The 12953-nt window shown below is 48.3% G+C and overlaps 5 protein-coding genes across 5 annotated transcripts; 4 read left to right on the top strand and 1 right to left on the bottom strand.

The window, feature by feature from the left end:
• Positions 1-170: 170 nt before the first annotated feature.
• Positions 171-1074, bottom strand: BP5553_08734 (Uncharacterized protein; the record flags this gene model as incomplete). Its single annotated transcript, XM_032017357.1, has 2 exons — positions 171-766; positions 846-1074. 2 exons carry the CDS (start codon positions 1072-1074, stop codon positions 171-173), a joined length of 825 nt encoding a protein of 274 aa, XP_031866788.1.
• A 549-nt stretch (positions 1075-1623) lies between these two features.
• BP5553_08733 (Uncharacterized protein) lies at positions 1624-3023 on the top strand (the record flags this gene model as incomplete). The annotated part of the gene is made up of 2 exons (XM_032017356.1): positions 1624-2586; positions 2652-3023. The coding sequence occupies 2 exons, from the start codon at positions 1624-1626 to the stop codon at positions 3021-3023; spliced, it is 1335 nt and encodes a 444-aa protein (XP_031866787.1).
• Positions 3024-4600: 1577 nt separating this feature from the next.
• On the top strand, positions 4601-6576 carry BP5553_08732 (MFS transporter, SIT family, siderophore-iron:H+ symporter; the record flags this gene model as incomplete). The annotated part of the gene is made up of 4 exons (XM_032017355.1): positions 4601-4848; positions 4908-5178; positions 5243-5585; positions 5645-6576. 4 exons carry the CDS (start codon positions 4601-4603, stop codon positions 6574-6576), a joined length of 1794 nt encoding a protein of 597 aa, XP_031866786.1.
• A 2043-nt stretch (positions 6577-8619) lies between these two features.
• BP5553_08731 (uncharacterized protein) lies at positions 8620-9237 on the top strand (the record flags this gene model as incomplete). Its single annotated transcript, XM_032017354.1, has 1 exon — positions 8620-9237. The coding sequence occupies one exon, from the start codon at positions 8620-8622 to the stop codon at positions 9235-9237; it is 618 nt and encodes a 205-aa protein (XP_031866785.1).
• Positions 9238-10381: 1144 nt separating this feature from the next.
• Positions 10382-12461, top strand: BP5553_08730 (Acetyl-CoA synthetase-like protein; the record flags this gene model as incomplete). Its single annotated transcript, XM_032017353.1, has 5 exons — positions 10382-10766; positions 10831-11128; positions 11211-11590; positions 11672-12001; positions 12082-12461. 5 exons carry the CDS (start codon positions 10382-10384, stop codon positions 12459-12461), a joined length of 1773 nt encoding a protein of 590 aa, XP_031866784.1.
• Between the last annotated feature and the right edge of the window lie 492 nt (positions 12462-12953).

Genomic DNA, 12953 nt, shown 5'->3' with positions numbered 1-12953 from the left:
CCACGAGCAGAGACAGGGGCAAGGACAGGGGGTTCCCTTTAAAGTAAATCAGATTAGATTGCAAGGTACTACTGTAACATGGCTTGTCTATTTAGCTGAGGCGGTCTAGGAGCATATTTTCCTTCCATCCTGGAGCTGCATTGTTATTATTCCAAGTTGCAACCACCCTCTCACAGCTTCGAATCCACCCATTTCGGCGGTCGTTTCTCCACAAAAGCCTGGATGCCTTCGGCGAAATTGGGGCCGTTAACCAGGCCCGGGTACCACTGTTCGGCCAGAGTCGACACGGCCTCCTCCACGCTGCTTGCTTCCCAGCTCAACCGAATCCCGAGGCGTCCAACAATCAGCGCGTCGGGGCTATTTCTGCACATGTCTTGGGCAACCTGGACCGCCACACGGGAAACATCGGCGGCTTCACTTGAATCCACTACACGAGTGACAAGGCCCCATTCATAGAGCGTCTTCGCGCTCACACTTCTGCCGGTGAGGACAAGATCCGTGGTGCGTTGCAGTCCAAGGGTGCGCGTCAGCCGCGGCAGACACCCCGCCACGGGGACTATCCCACGCTTCACTTCGGGGAGGGAGAAGATAGCTGAGGTGGAAGCTATTACGAGATCGCAGTTGGCCACCATCTCAAAACCCCCTCCCATGCATATGCCGTTCACAGCAGCGATAATCGGCTTTTTGCCACGTCGACGGGGCAGTCCAGCAAGGCCCGGCGCAGCCATATCATTGACCACCCCGGCCTTGTTCATCTCGTTCCATTCTGTTCGCGCGGACCCTGATTAGTTCTCGTCCAAGGAAAATTTCGGCGTGAAATACAGAATAGACGGTGATAGGCATACCCTGTAAATCCGCACCGGTACAGAAGGCTCTCCCAACGCCTGTGATGATACCAACCCATAAGCTTTCATCTTGGTCGAAAAGCTCCCATACCTGTTGAATCTCCCGGCTCGTAGCTTGGTCAATACAATTCAGCTTCTCCGGTCTGTTCAACGTGACCTGGACGATCCGCTCTTGCGGGAAAGAGACATAAAAATGCCGAAAATTTCGGGATCTGGATCTGAGAGACATAGAAGAGTGGGTCGTCGACATATACTCAAGTAACCTGTCAGTGGCTAGTTTAACCAGTGCCTTCATCGACTTTATACTTTGTTGGCCAGTTTCATGCTGCTAGCATATGAGCCAAAGTACGCTTAGTGCCTTCTTGGCTTGTGCGGAGTTGAGAATTTTCTCCGCTACCGCATCCTTGGGACTCTGTCTAAATTGAAGACGGTGCGGCGTCGGTACGGATACTCGGATATACGAAGTACAGCAACGTGCATGTCGCTCAGGGCCTGCTAAAACCCAAGGGGACGATAACTCGAGTCATGTGCCACACAATCCCAAACAAAATCACGGGTTAAAGCTTTAGTTAAATATAGAGAACCGCAGCTTTGCTTACTATCCTATCTTTCCCCTCTTCAAATTTCTTAGGGTCTCTACTCTTTCTTCTCATCTGCAAGCTCTTCTCATCAGGCTAGGAGACTCGAGACAAGGCTTACAGACATGGTCGTCAAAACGTCTTGATCTTTCTTATCGCCACGTTCTTGACAAAACCCCAAACGATCACACCACACGAGGATGGTATCCGGCTCGTCACCACACCAGTATCCTCTGGTAAAACTGCCACACCCTTTTCTGACCACATATCGAGTACGTACCGTTGCCGAAACGACGCCGGCCAAGCACGTCCTGGCACTAGATAGCCAGCCCCCTGCCGAACGACCTCTGCCCCAACCACTACACCTCGAGTCACTCTCATGGCTCGATTTATCATTCAAGTCTGAAGATGAGTGTCCGCCAGGTTCTGACAACAGTTCCTGGGCAAGAGCATCTCGAAGCCCACAGACCATCTTCCAGTGGACAGGGAATAGCCCACCTTCTTTGGGTCAGATCTGGAATGTGATCCATGCTATATACCTCGCTCACCCGACGTACGAGTATTTCAGACTTACTCTGCTTGGTGAAGAGAAGGACATCGTTCGGAACGAACTGCTTTCGACTGGCTTGGGAATCGAGCATCCCAAACCATGGCGTCCTGTGGACAAGGCGATTGTACCCTCCGAAGATTTGCTGATCCTTCGAAGTGCATTTTGGCAAGGCGCGGCTTCTCCAATGGGCCCTCGTCCGATCTGGGTGGTGGGAGATGGTACAGACGGTCCTTTACGACGATCTTTGGCTCAATATCCGGTGATGCCTGAGAACTATAAATTCACAATGAAGTTTCCGGAAGAGGCTGTGTATACTCGCCATCCGATACGTCGCCCCAAGCCGCATCCAGGATCAATTGCCTACAGTCGGTACATTCCAGAGCTTGACGAGCACTTTTCTCTTGAAGTGGTTGACTGGCAAGACCAGGGGCACTTGAAGCTCTTCAATATGTGGCAAAACGACCCGCGCGTGGCACAGGGCTGGAACGAGACTGGAACCTTGGATCAGCATCGTGAGTATCTTCGCAAACTTCACTTTGATCCTCATGTCCTTTGCTTGTTTGGACGATTCAACGAGACCCGTTTCGCATATTTTGAGCTATATTGGGCAAAAGTAAGTCCTCATCGCGGTTGTATCTTCTCTCTAGGCCTCCATTGATGCTTATATTTTGTGTACAGGAAGATCATTACGGTGCCCATTACGATGCCGGGAATTATGATCGTGGGCGTCACTCTCTTGTTGGCGATGTGTCGTTCCGGGGCCCTCAGCGGGTCAACGCATGGTATTCTAGTTGCATCCATTATTGCTTTTTGGACGATCCGCGGACTGCAAACGCCGTGGGCGAGCCGCGAGCCACAAGCTCGATCATCCTATCTTATGAGAATTCTCAGGGCCTCGTTATCGGCAAATACATCGACCTAGGTCACAAACGGTCGGTGCATTCAGTTTGTAGCCGGGAAAAATGGTTTCAGCTATCTCCGTTATTTTGGGACGGGCGAAAGCAACCATTGGAATCTGCTGACCGGGCGGCGTGGAATGCCAAGCTCTAAGCTTGTATGGGCTAAAAATCAGAATGACAGCATAAATCTATTCTACAGGTCCGAGTCAAGTCTTCGGCGCAGCCTGACCTGGTCTAGGCCTTGAAGCGCAGGAGGCACCTATCTGGTGAAGCTTGAAAACATATTCTTTAACCAGAATTGTGAGTTGATACCTCTGTAACATTCGGCTCAGGGTTTTGAGTAACATACATCGGCATGGACTAATACGAACTAAAGCGAGTTAATTTATGGCAGAATTTGTTGTAGCCCTTTCTAAGATATACTATTCGTTTAGACGAAAGAAACCAGTTATACGATTGGATAGTATCCGCCCTGTAAAATTCATTCCTGCATTATTTCCGAGGGATAATAATACTTTGTCAAAAATGCATATCTTACCAGACCAGCGCTATATTCAAGAAATAATCAAATCGCAAGCGCTGATGGGGGATAGGTGGGCTCGCCGTGAACCAAGCCTACCCGTTGTCCCTTTTCGTGAAAGAGGACAAGCGGGGTGGGGTTTTTAGATGGCCAAATAGTTGTGGCGAAGAAAGGAATATTGACTTACCCTAGCGAAAGCTTGTTGACAAAAGTTCTACCAGCAAATAATTAAGGGTTCCGTAACCTCTTATCGTAGTACTAAGAAGTGATATACGCGTTAATGTTAGTAAGGAATCATTTTATTATAGTTGCTACTATAGTACTCGTAGTAGCTGCCGGTGTGATACAGAGGGATCCAATTGAAAGGGCGGAAGTATCCCTTTAATTACTCTCTAAACACACCAACACGAGGTGGCATGCAAGAGTAGTTATCGTACTACCTACGTATGTTGACGAGTCAGTTGCGAGTACGGAGTAGAGGAGGAACAGCTTTTTCGGCAAGTATCTAGCCTGTTGTGCCCATACCGTGGCGCCAATTTCCCTGTCAATGACAGCAATAGCTTGCTTAAGCTCAGGCCAGGGGGACTCACCTACAAGTCGCTAACAAAAAGAGGATCTTTAGGCGAGAAATGCGAAGAGTGGGATTGATGAAAGATTTAATTTCAATCAGATAATCAGATTAGATGAACCTTGTCGCTGACCCCCACCTCGGCAGCCCTACCAGCAAATCAACACAGCGAGCATGAGAAGCTGGCGGACCGCCCCTTGCCCATTAGCGTCTTGGGATGGCGTGGTCTTGCACCACTCCAAGCATGTTTGCTTTTCGCATATAATAAATCAGTCCCGACATCGGATAGATCCTCCACATGCCTTTGACTTCGTAGAAGTACGAAGTACTCGAGTATGGCGTAGGGTGAGTGTAGCAGTGTACAGGACCACGTTGCTAACCGCAGGCCAGAACATGGAGTTCTGGTCCTTCGGCCTACGACTCTCCCCGAACATCGCTTCAAGTTACCGGCCCAGGCCCTGTGATCGAGGTACCGGTACCACGAAGCACGGAGTAGTGGTACGGCGCAGACAGCCACCGCTACACTAGGTGGGTTGGGTGCCAAGTACTAGATGTGAAGTCATCTCTCTGTTTTCTTATAACTCTGTCGTACTCGTTCTTCATTTTTTCTTCCCGCAATATTGGCGGCGAGCGAAAAATTATGGCAGCACACTCCGCATCTCGATTTTCATCGGCGGCTATGGCCGGATTATCTTCAGATGAGAAGAATCCGGCGATCAGTGGCACCGATGACATTATTTCTCCTAACAATGGCCATGATGGGCCAGCAGCCGAGCCAGCAACTGAGAAAGACATGATGCCTACCGAAGACGCGCAACGAGGAGTCAAACAAGTCGAGGCAGTCGCCTTGGCCTGGACGAAGCCGCATCTTATCATGGTTTTTATCCTGTGAGTTCGCATCTTGCAATTTTCCCCACAGATATACCAACTAAATTATCCAACTATAGCATGTGGTCGCTCTACTGCGTCAACGCATTCCAATCATCAATCTTGAGCAACCTCGTGCCATTTGTCACCAGTGATTTCGAAACACACTCTCTATTGACCATCATATATATTGTTTCCAACAGCATGACTGCGGCGTTATATATCCCACTTGCAAAGATACTAGATCTCTGGGGCCGTGCTGAGGGGTTCGTGATCATGGTTTCCTTCGCCACACTCGGCTTGATTATGATGGCCGGGTGCAATGGCCTCGCCACCTTTTGCGTTGCACAGGTATTGCCTCATGCTCTAGCAAAGTTTAATGTCCTCCAATATGCTGATCAATGGGGGTCCTTAGGTCTTTTATTCTTTGGGGTTTGGAGGCTTGATATATACCATCGATGTCATCACCTCTGATGTATCAAAGCTGAAGAATCGAGGTCTTGCATATGCTTTCACCTCATCACCGTATATGATTACGGCATTCGCTGGACCTAAAGCCGCTGAGTCTTTCTACGAGGACATTAGCTGGCGGTGGGGTTTTGGTACTTTTGCTATCATCTTACCAGCTGTGGCAGCGCCCTTGTTCGTCATTTTGAAGCTCAATCTACGCAAGGCAGCAAACCAAGGCCTTCTGACCAGGGAGAAGAGTGACCGAACGCTATTGCAGAGTATTTGGCATTACACTCTAGAATTCGATGGTGAGTCATTCTTGTCCTTGGCCTGCACCTACCTGGCAACTGTCCTTACTATTGAGTAGCTGCCGGTGTGATTCTCTTCTCCTCCGGTCTTACGGTATTCTTGCTGCCATTCACGCTTGCCGACACCGCACCTAACGGTTGGCGCTCGGGCTATATCATTGCTATGATCGTCGTCGGATTTGTGGTCCTTGTTCTCTTTGGATTGCACGAGACTTTCCTCGCAAGAGCACCGTTCTTGAATGTCAACCTCCTATCAAATCGAACAGTTATCGGCGCATGCTTGTTGAATATAACCTACCAGATATCTTATTACTGCTGGAACACCTACTTTACCTCTTTCTTACAAGTTGTTAACGACTTGTCGTTGTCGGAGGCTGGGTACGTGAGCAGTACATTCGACGTTGTCTCTGGGGTTCTCCTCCTAGGGGTCGGGGTGTTAATTCGCAAGACTGGTCGCTTCAAGTGGCTTCTATACTTTGCGGTTCCGATTTACGTTTTTGCCCAAGGTTTGATGATCTACTTCCGCCGTCCGAATCAGCATATCGGCTATCTCGTCATGTGTCAGATATTCATCTCGATTGGTGGAAGTGTATTCATCATCTGCGAGCAAATTGCAGTTCTTGCCGCCTCAGACCATCAACACGTCGCCGCAGTACTCGCTTTGCTCTATGTCGTTGGAACTGTGGGTGGTGCTATAGGAAACGCTATTTGCGGTGCCATCTGGACAAACACGTTTCCTCGGGCTTTGGAACGGTATCTTCCATCATCTGACATGCCAGATTTTGATGCCATTTACGGCGATCTGAGCACGCAGCTCAGTTATCCAGTGGGAAGCCCTACCCGGGTCGCGATCCAGCAGGCATATGGGTATGCGCAGGAAAGAATGCTTATCGCGGGGCTCGCTATCATGGGGCTGTCATTCATATGGATTCTGTTCATCAAGAACATCAATGTCGCCAAGGTTACGCAAGTGAAAGGCACTGTGTTTTAAGGTTCGGATTTTGAGCTTTTGCAGCTGCTATCTTCCATCGGCCCGAAACAGCCTGTCATACACGACGAGCTCTACTGGGTCCAACAGCGTCCGTATAGGTCGGTCCTCTCGCCTGGATTTGGCATTGATCCGACAAGATATCTCCTGAAACTAGTTACTTGAGAACCAATTAATTACAAACGCGACTTTTAAATTAATTCTCCCTTCCGCGCCTTGCCCATTCCCCAGTCCGCTGCTTTCCTTAAACACTACAAGTAGTGGCTGATCTTTCTTTTGTGGGTGTGGACAATGAATACATCACAGGTAATTTGTCCATCCAGGGTGTCAGTTTTCATTTGGTGGAGGTTGTTCAACAGTTTTATTCCCTGACCCCTTAGTATAACATCCGGGGTTTCTTGTCCGCCTCCCCCGCAGAATATCTGGCAATAGCTTTGAGAAAGAAGTTCCGTGTAGCGCACACGCACAGCAGAAGGCGGCGTATAGCAGCTGCCTTACCTGGCGTGGACAGCATCACGGCTATTCCTAGTCCAGAGACTATTTCCAAATTCATGAGAGTGAGGTCTCTCGATGCAGACCAGCTAAGCAAAGGTAGAACGAGCGGGATGTGACCCAAAGACTTCCATCAATGGCGGATCAAAGTAGGGGGTGGCAAATTGGAGTCATAGTCGCACACCATCAAGAGATAATGGCAGAAGAGAAACTGTGGGTAGCCTTCGATTGAACCAGTTGACGCGAGGTGAGTGTTTTGGAGTCCAGGCGGCTTTGCGTATACCAGTTAACCCACTCGTATACGTTACATAGTAAACTTGAAACGTCGATTTCCTGTTGATCTGTGAGTAGCATCAGTAACTTTGATTGAGAAGACGACCGCGTGTTTCAGAATTCCAAGTGCTAAGTTCCTGACCAGTAAACACTCCCATGTCGGCACACTCCCGCTACGAGTTGGGGGGCCGACGGCCATGGCCGTGAAAATATCATCACCAGGCGGAATTCTCATTTGCGCAAGGATACATGGCTGTCATACGAAGCTACTCCGTAGAGAGTTTGAGTACATTCGTACAGGGGGCCACCGGGCTGCTGGGTCTGCAGGGAGAAAATTATCTGATCATCAGATTACGCCCAGGGTCCCCCCTTTTGGCATATCCCTGCCCCCACGCCCGGCAATCTCGTATTCCATCTCGTAATAATGTAATAATGGGGGATTTTGAAAGTGCATAAAAGTTGATAAAACACCTCCGGAGTCGCTCCCCCCATTAACCCTGAAATTACACCCAGGCGGTCGCCGACTTCACCCGGGGTCGCTCCATAAACATCGGAATACCTTCAACCATCCATGCCGTACTATACGGGCTCCACTGTGGATCAGATAAAAGCAACCCTTTTCCTGCATATTACAACCATGGTCTAGACAGGGGCCTTAAACCGGTACTAGGTAGTTTTAAAAACCAGGATTTGTCACATTATACTACATAGTAGTAGTAGTTGCGGATTTCGGCACTCTACCTAAGTAAGCCAACCGTACGCAATTGGGTGGACGGGTACGGAGTATATACGTCCGTCAGTATTCGGGTAGAATGTACATGTACTGTTCATGTACGAGCGGCTGAATCAGATAAGATAAGAACAGGGTCAAGACCAGGGTCAGGGATCCGGGGGCGGGGGTCCAGGGTCCGGGGCGGGAAAATGCCATCATCAGATTCATGCCGCGACAACTCCATTTCAGCTGGGGAATCTATGACAAAACTCTTGCAGGGCGGTCTGAAGATGCAGAAACACGCTATAAATCTATGGAGTAAATCGCAACTCAACCCCCACTTCTTTTGCCATTTGCTGTGCTCGGCTCGTTAGTCTCGCCCAAGCCAGTAACTCGCAGATGTTCTATGTGTGTGGTGATGGCGAATTCGGGGACAGGAATGGACATAGAGCACCCTTTTTGATACCTTCAATATCTACGGCCACTTCTTCCCTCATACCTCCCGATCACCACAGCTTTAAATTATTTCCATCCTCAACATCCTCGTCTACTCCAGACGTCGCTAAACGATGGGTATGCTTCAGGAAGCCTCCACGAGTATCCAGCACAGAATCCCACGGCCACCTGCACTCCATATCTACGACCTTGTTACTGTTGGCTTTGGGACCAAAGCACTTGCTCTAGCCACTGCGATAAAAGACTATAACACATCAACCAATATCCTCTTCCTTGAGCAAAACCACTCGTTTGAAGAAGGTAACCATGTTCAAGACCCTGCGACCGAATTCTGTGATTTCATGCAGAATTCTTTCATGCACGATCTCGTCACATTCCGAAATCCGACCTCCGAATTCACGTTTTTAAACTATCTACAATCCCACGGGAAGTTGGAAAGCTTCATAGAGCTTCAAGGTAAAAAGTGTGAAGGCGACGGTTTTATCCGGCCACTAAGGGACGAGTTCTGCAGATATCTATCCTGGGCGGCGAGATCTTTTGGAGATTATGTGAGGTATGGGGAGGAGGTTATTCAGGTCTCGAAAGCAAACAAGTACGCGCAGGAGTCTCTGTGGAGAATTGTATCCAAGGACATGGCAACGCAGGATACAGTAGTTCGGTTGGCAAGGAACGTGGTGTTTGCAAATACCGAGCACATGGCGAGTATTGCAAGGGACGAGGTGTCGGCGTAAGTCATGCTCGCTCTCATTATTTACATTTCCATCTTGGATAATCAGGCTGATAGGAGTGGGCAGAAACCAAGGACTTTTAGAAGAGGAACCGAGGCCCATGGAAATGCTTCAAGTTACACATGCGATAAAAGGGCTACCCAAGGCAAGTTACTTTTCAGTCCATCACATAGACAGCTAATAATTCTACATTGCAGCGATCAAGCGACGATCAATTTTGTACCGTTGCCATGCATAGCGGGGAGGTCCTCAATGCGGTGTTCAGTGAGAATAGGTTGCTGTTAATTAGAGCTATGTTGTGAGCCTCTGATGCAGGGCATGCACCCTGTATATAGGAGCAATTCAAGCACACCGGTCCTTGAACTTAAAAAAGAAAAAGAAAAAAATTAGCGCATTTGAATAGATTCATCAAAGCACCAATATTCTTCCTGATCGCTTCCATCCCACCCCTTGGCAGAAAACGGCCGTTACGTCCCGTACAGCATTCCCGCAATGAGCGGCACACGAATAGGCCCTAGGATCTCCGTAGTCGGATCTGATAAGCGGAGGAACTATATGGATAGAAGGTTTATGACAGATTAGGAATTTCTGCCGATCTAGCGCCATCTGATAACCTAGGAAGCCCAGCCTGTCAAGCTGCCTCGGTTGCAGGAGCTGACAGGGAGGTGGGATTAGACTACATGGAATTTCCCATGCCTTGCACCCACAGTGACGGACAGTGGTATCGGAGGCTTAGTCCCATGATGGACCTTGACAGTCCAGTGTAATCATGCCCACTATCGTTAAATTACGGTATTTCAGCTATATGACGTGCTCTCTACGATACCCCGGGGGACCTGTAACACATATTGGCCTTCCGGTCCACGTAAATCAACAACTATGGATACCATGAAAGCCTCCCCGTTTTATATGTTATTGGTTTTCAGGAACCGGTTGGGATTAAATCATCTTCAATGACCGCCGGTAATTACATTATAAATCTCGATTTTATACTACGTATCTCCACATTAAAGAGTCATGCCTGTGCCGGTTAACAGCATCGATTTATACTTGCCTGCTTTCCCTTGGACTTGCTAATGCCGGGAAGCACGTTAATATTGTACCAGACCACCATTACACGTCCATTCAAGGCATTCGGGAGCTCAAAATGGACTACACAGTTCATACCTCAGCTACTCCAGCAAATCGCGGCCCGTCGCTACTGCAAGGCCCCTCTTCCCCTCCTCTCAAACATATAACTCTTGGCCAGCTTCTCGACGAACAAATTCATGTCCAGGGTCCCACCGAGTGTATAGTTTGTCCTTCCCTAAAAACTCGATGGACCTACAACACTCTGCAGAGGGAAAGCCTCGAAATTGCCCAAGGACTACTTTCGATCGGCGTGAAACCAGGCGATAGGATTGGAATCTTGGCTGGGAACTGTGCCGAATATATTGCTGTTTTCTTCGCTGTGGCGTATATTGGAGGAGTACTGGTTGTTCTGAACAATACATACACGGCGAGTGAGGCGTTACATGCTCTGGCTCATTCTGGTGAGATACCATCTCTCATATCCTTACATTCGTTGAATATGGAGGCTAATAGCATCACTGGCAGGATGTAGAATACTCTTCTCACAGCCGAATATAGGACGAGTGAGCATGAAAGATCTTTTAGTACACCTTGGTCCCCAGCCGAAGGGGAACGGCAAGTCCGAGATGTTGGAACGAATTATCATGTTGAGGGATTCTTTGGAAGGATTCGCCACTTACAGTAATCTCAAAACTGAAGGCAGAAGCATCCCATCTGCGGTTTTGGATAGAGCACGCGAGAAGGTATATCCAGACGATGTCTGCAACCTCCAGTATACGAGCGGGTCAACGGGCCATCCAAAAGCTGCCATGCTTACACACTTGTAAGTTTCTGACCTATTATTCTCCTCGAAATATTCCGAAACTACAGGAGAGAGGCTGTGCAGCTAACCAATGCGTTGTTAGCAACCTCGTCAACAATGCACAATCCATTGGAGACCGCCTCTGTTTTACGCCGGCTGATATCCTATGTTGTCCACCTCCTCTATTCCACTGTTTTGGTCTTGTCTTAGGTGTCCTGGCTGTCATTTCCCATGGAGCCAAAATAATTCTCCCGTCACCAACATTTTCGGCCCGGGCTGTCCTCGAATCTCTATCTGCAGAACGGTGCACCGCGCTACATGGAGTTCCCACGATGTTTGAAGAGCTTTTAAATCTAGAGAGGCCCAGGGGTTGGAAATGCGATGTATTGAGGACGGGCATTATCGCAGGTGCGCCGGTCCCAAGACGTCTTATGAAAAGATTGGTAGGAGAGTTGGGGATGGCAGAATTTACCAGTAGCTACGGTATGCACCTACCATATGACGAGGATCTTGGAACAATGTTCTGACTGAAGTGTGATTATCATACTAACATGTTACCTAAAGGTCTAACAGAAGCATCCCCAACCTGTTTCAATGCCTTTACCCACGATAGCATCCATACACGCCTCACTACGGTGGGCAAACTTCTCCCCCATCTCCGTGCCAAGATCGTTGACCGAACTGGTGCCATTGTACCACAAGGTTCGCGAGGTGAATTATGCATTGCCGGTTACTCTCTTTCAAAGGGATACTTCAGGAACCCGGAAAAGACAAACGAGGCTCTGCGGATGGATGAAGAGGGGACTTTGTGGCTATATACGGGCGACGAAGCATCATTCAATGAGGATGGGTATTGTACAATCACAGGAAGATTTAGGGATATTATTATCCGAGGTTATTATCCCCACTTCACAACTATGATAGTTCTCGTCTCATTACTCGTCAAGATCGATAGCAGCTGACAATCAACACAGGAGGCGAGAACATCTACCCCGTCGAAATTGAAGATCGCCTTTGTGCACACGCCTCCATCTCACGCGCAGCGGTTGTAGGCATCCCCAATGCACGATATGGCGAAGTGGTTGGTGCATTCCTTCAGCATTCAACTGATTCCCCCTCGCCCCCTAAGAAACCAACGGACGAAGAAATTCGTACTTGGACCCGACAGGCCTTGGGTTGGCACAAGGCGCCGGTACATATTTTCTGGCTTGGGGACGAGGGAGCCCCACGCGATATTCCACAGACAGGAAGCGGAAAGATTCAAAAGTTTGAATTACGGGCGTTGGGGGAGAGTATTGTTAATGCGAGAGAGAATAGACAGAAGCTGAGGATAGAAAAGGGGGCAAAATTGTGATACGAGTTCTTAGAGTATAGAGCTGTAAGTCCTTGCTAATATTATCACAAATAAATCTAGACTCTAGAGATAGAGAGAAAGAGCAATGGAAAGGTGGCTACTAGCTAGTATACATAGGGAACTGTAGTAAATATATTGGGGGCGCTAGCTGGCGACAATCAAGACTTAAGCATAAACCCATTATCATTGTTCCCTATCTAGGTACTCTTCATCCCAGTACAGATACGGACAGTTAGTCCAAGAAGCATAAGTACCGGATGGCATAAGAATAAGGAAGTTCATCATATTATATATTATTATCGCTTTTATTTCTTATAATTCTCTACTGTATTATCTATTTATTTTCTATCCACCATATAATAAGAATGATACAAAGAGTGGAAGTTTGACCACGTAATAAATCCTGCAAAACAGAATCAAGGTTACTTTCCATAATCGGTTGTTGATTGTTATCATCACTAGATGTTATACGAGTAGCGAATTCTATTTTAC

This window comes from Venustampulla echinocandica, assembly GCF_003357145.1.
Source record: "Venustampulla echinocandica strain BP 5553 chromosome Unknown scaffold_8, whole genome shotgun sequence".
Lineage (NCBI taxonomy): Eukaryota > Fungi > Ascomycota > Leotiomycetes > Helotiales > Pleuroascaceae > Venustampulla > Venustampulla echinocandica.
Note: the sequence above shows the minus strand (reverse complement) of the source record. Positions and strands in the feature narration are given on the sequence as shown.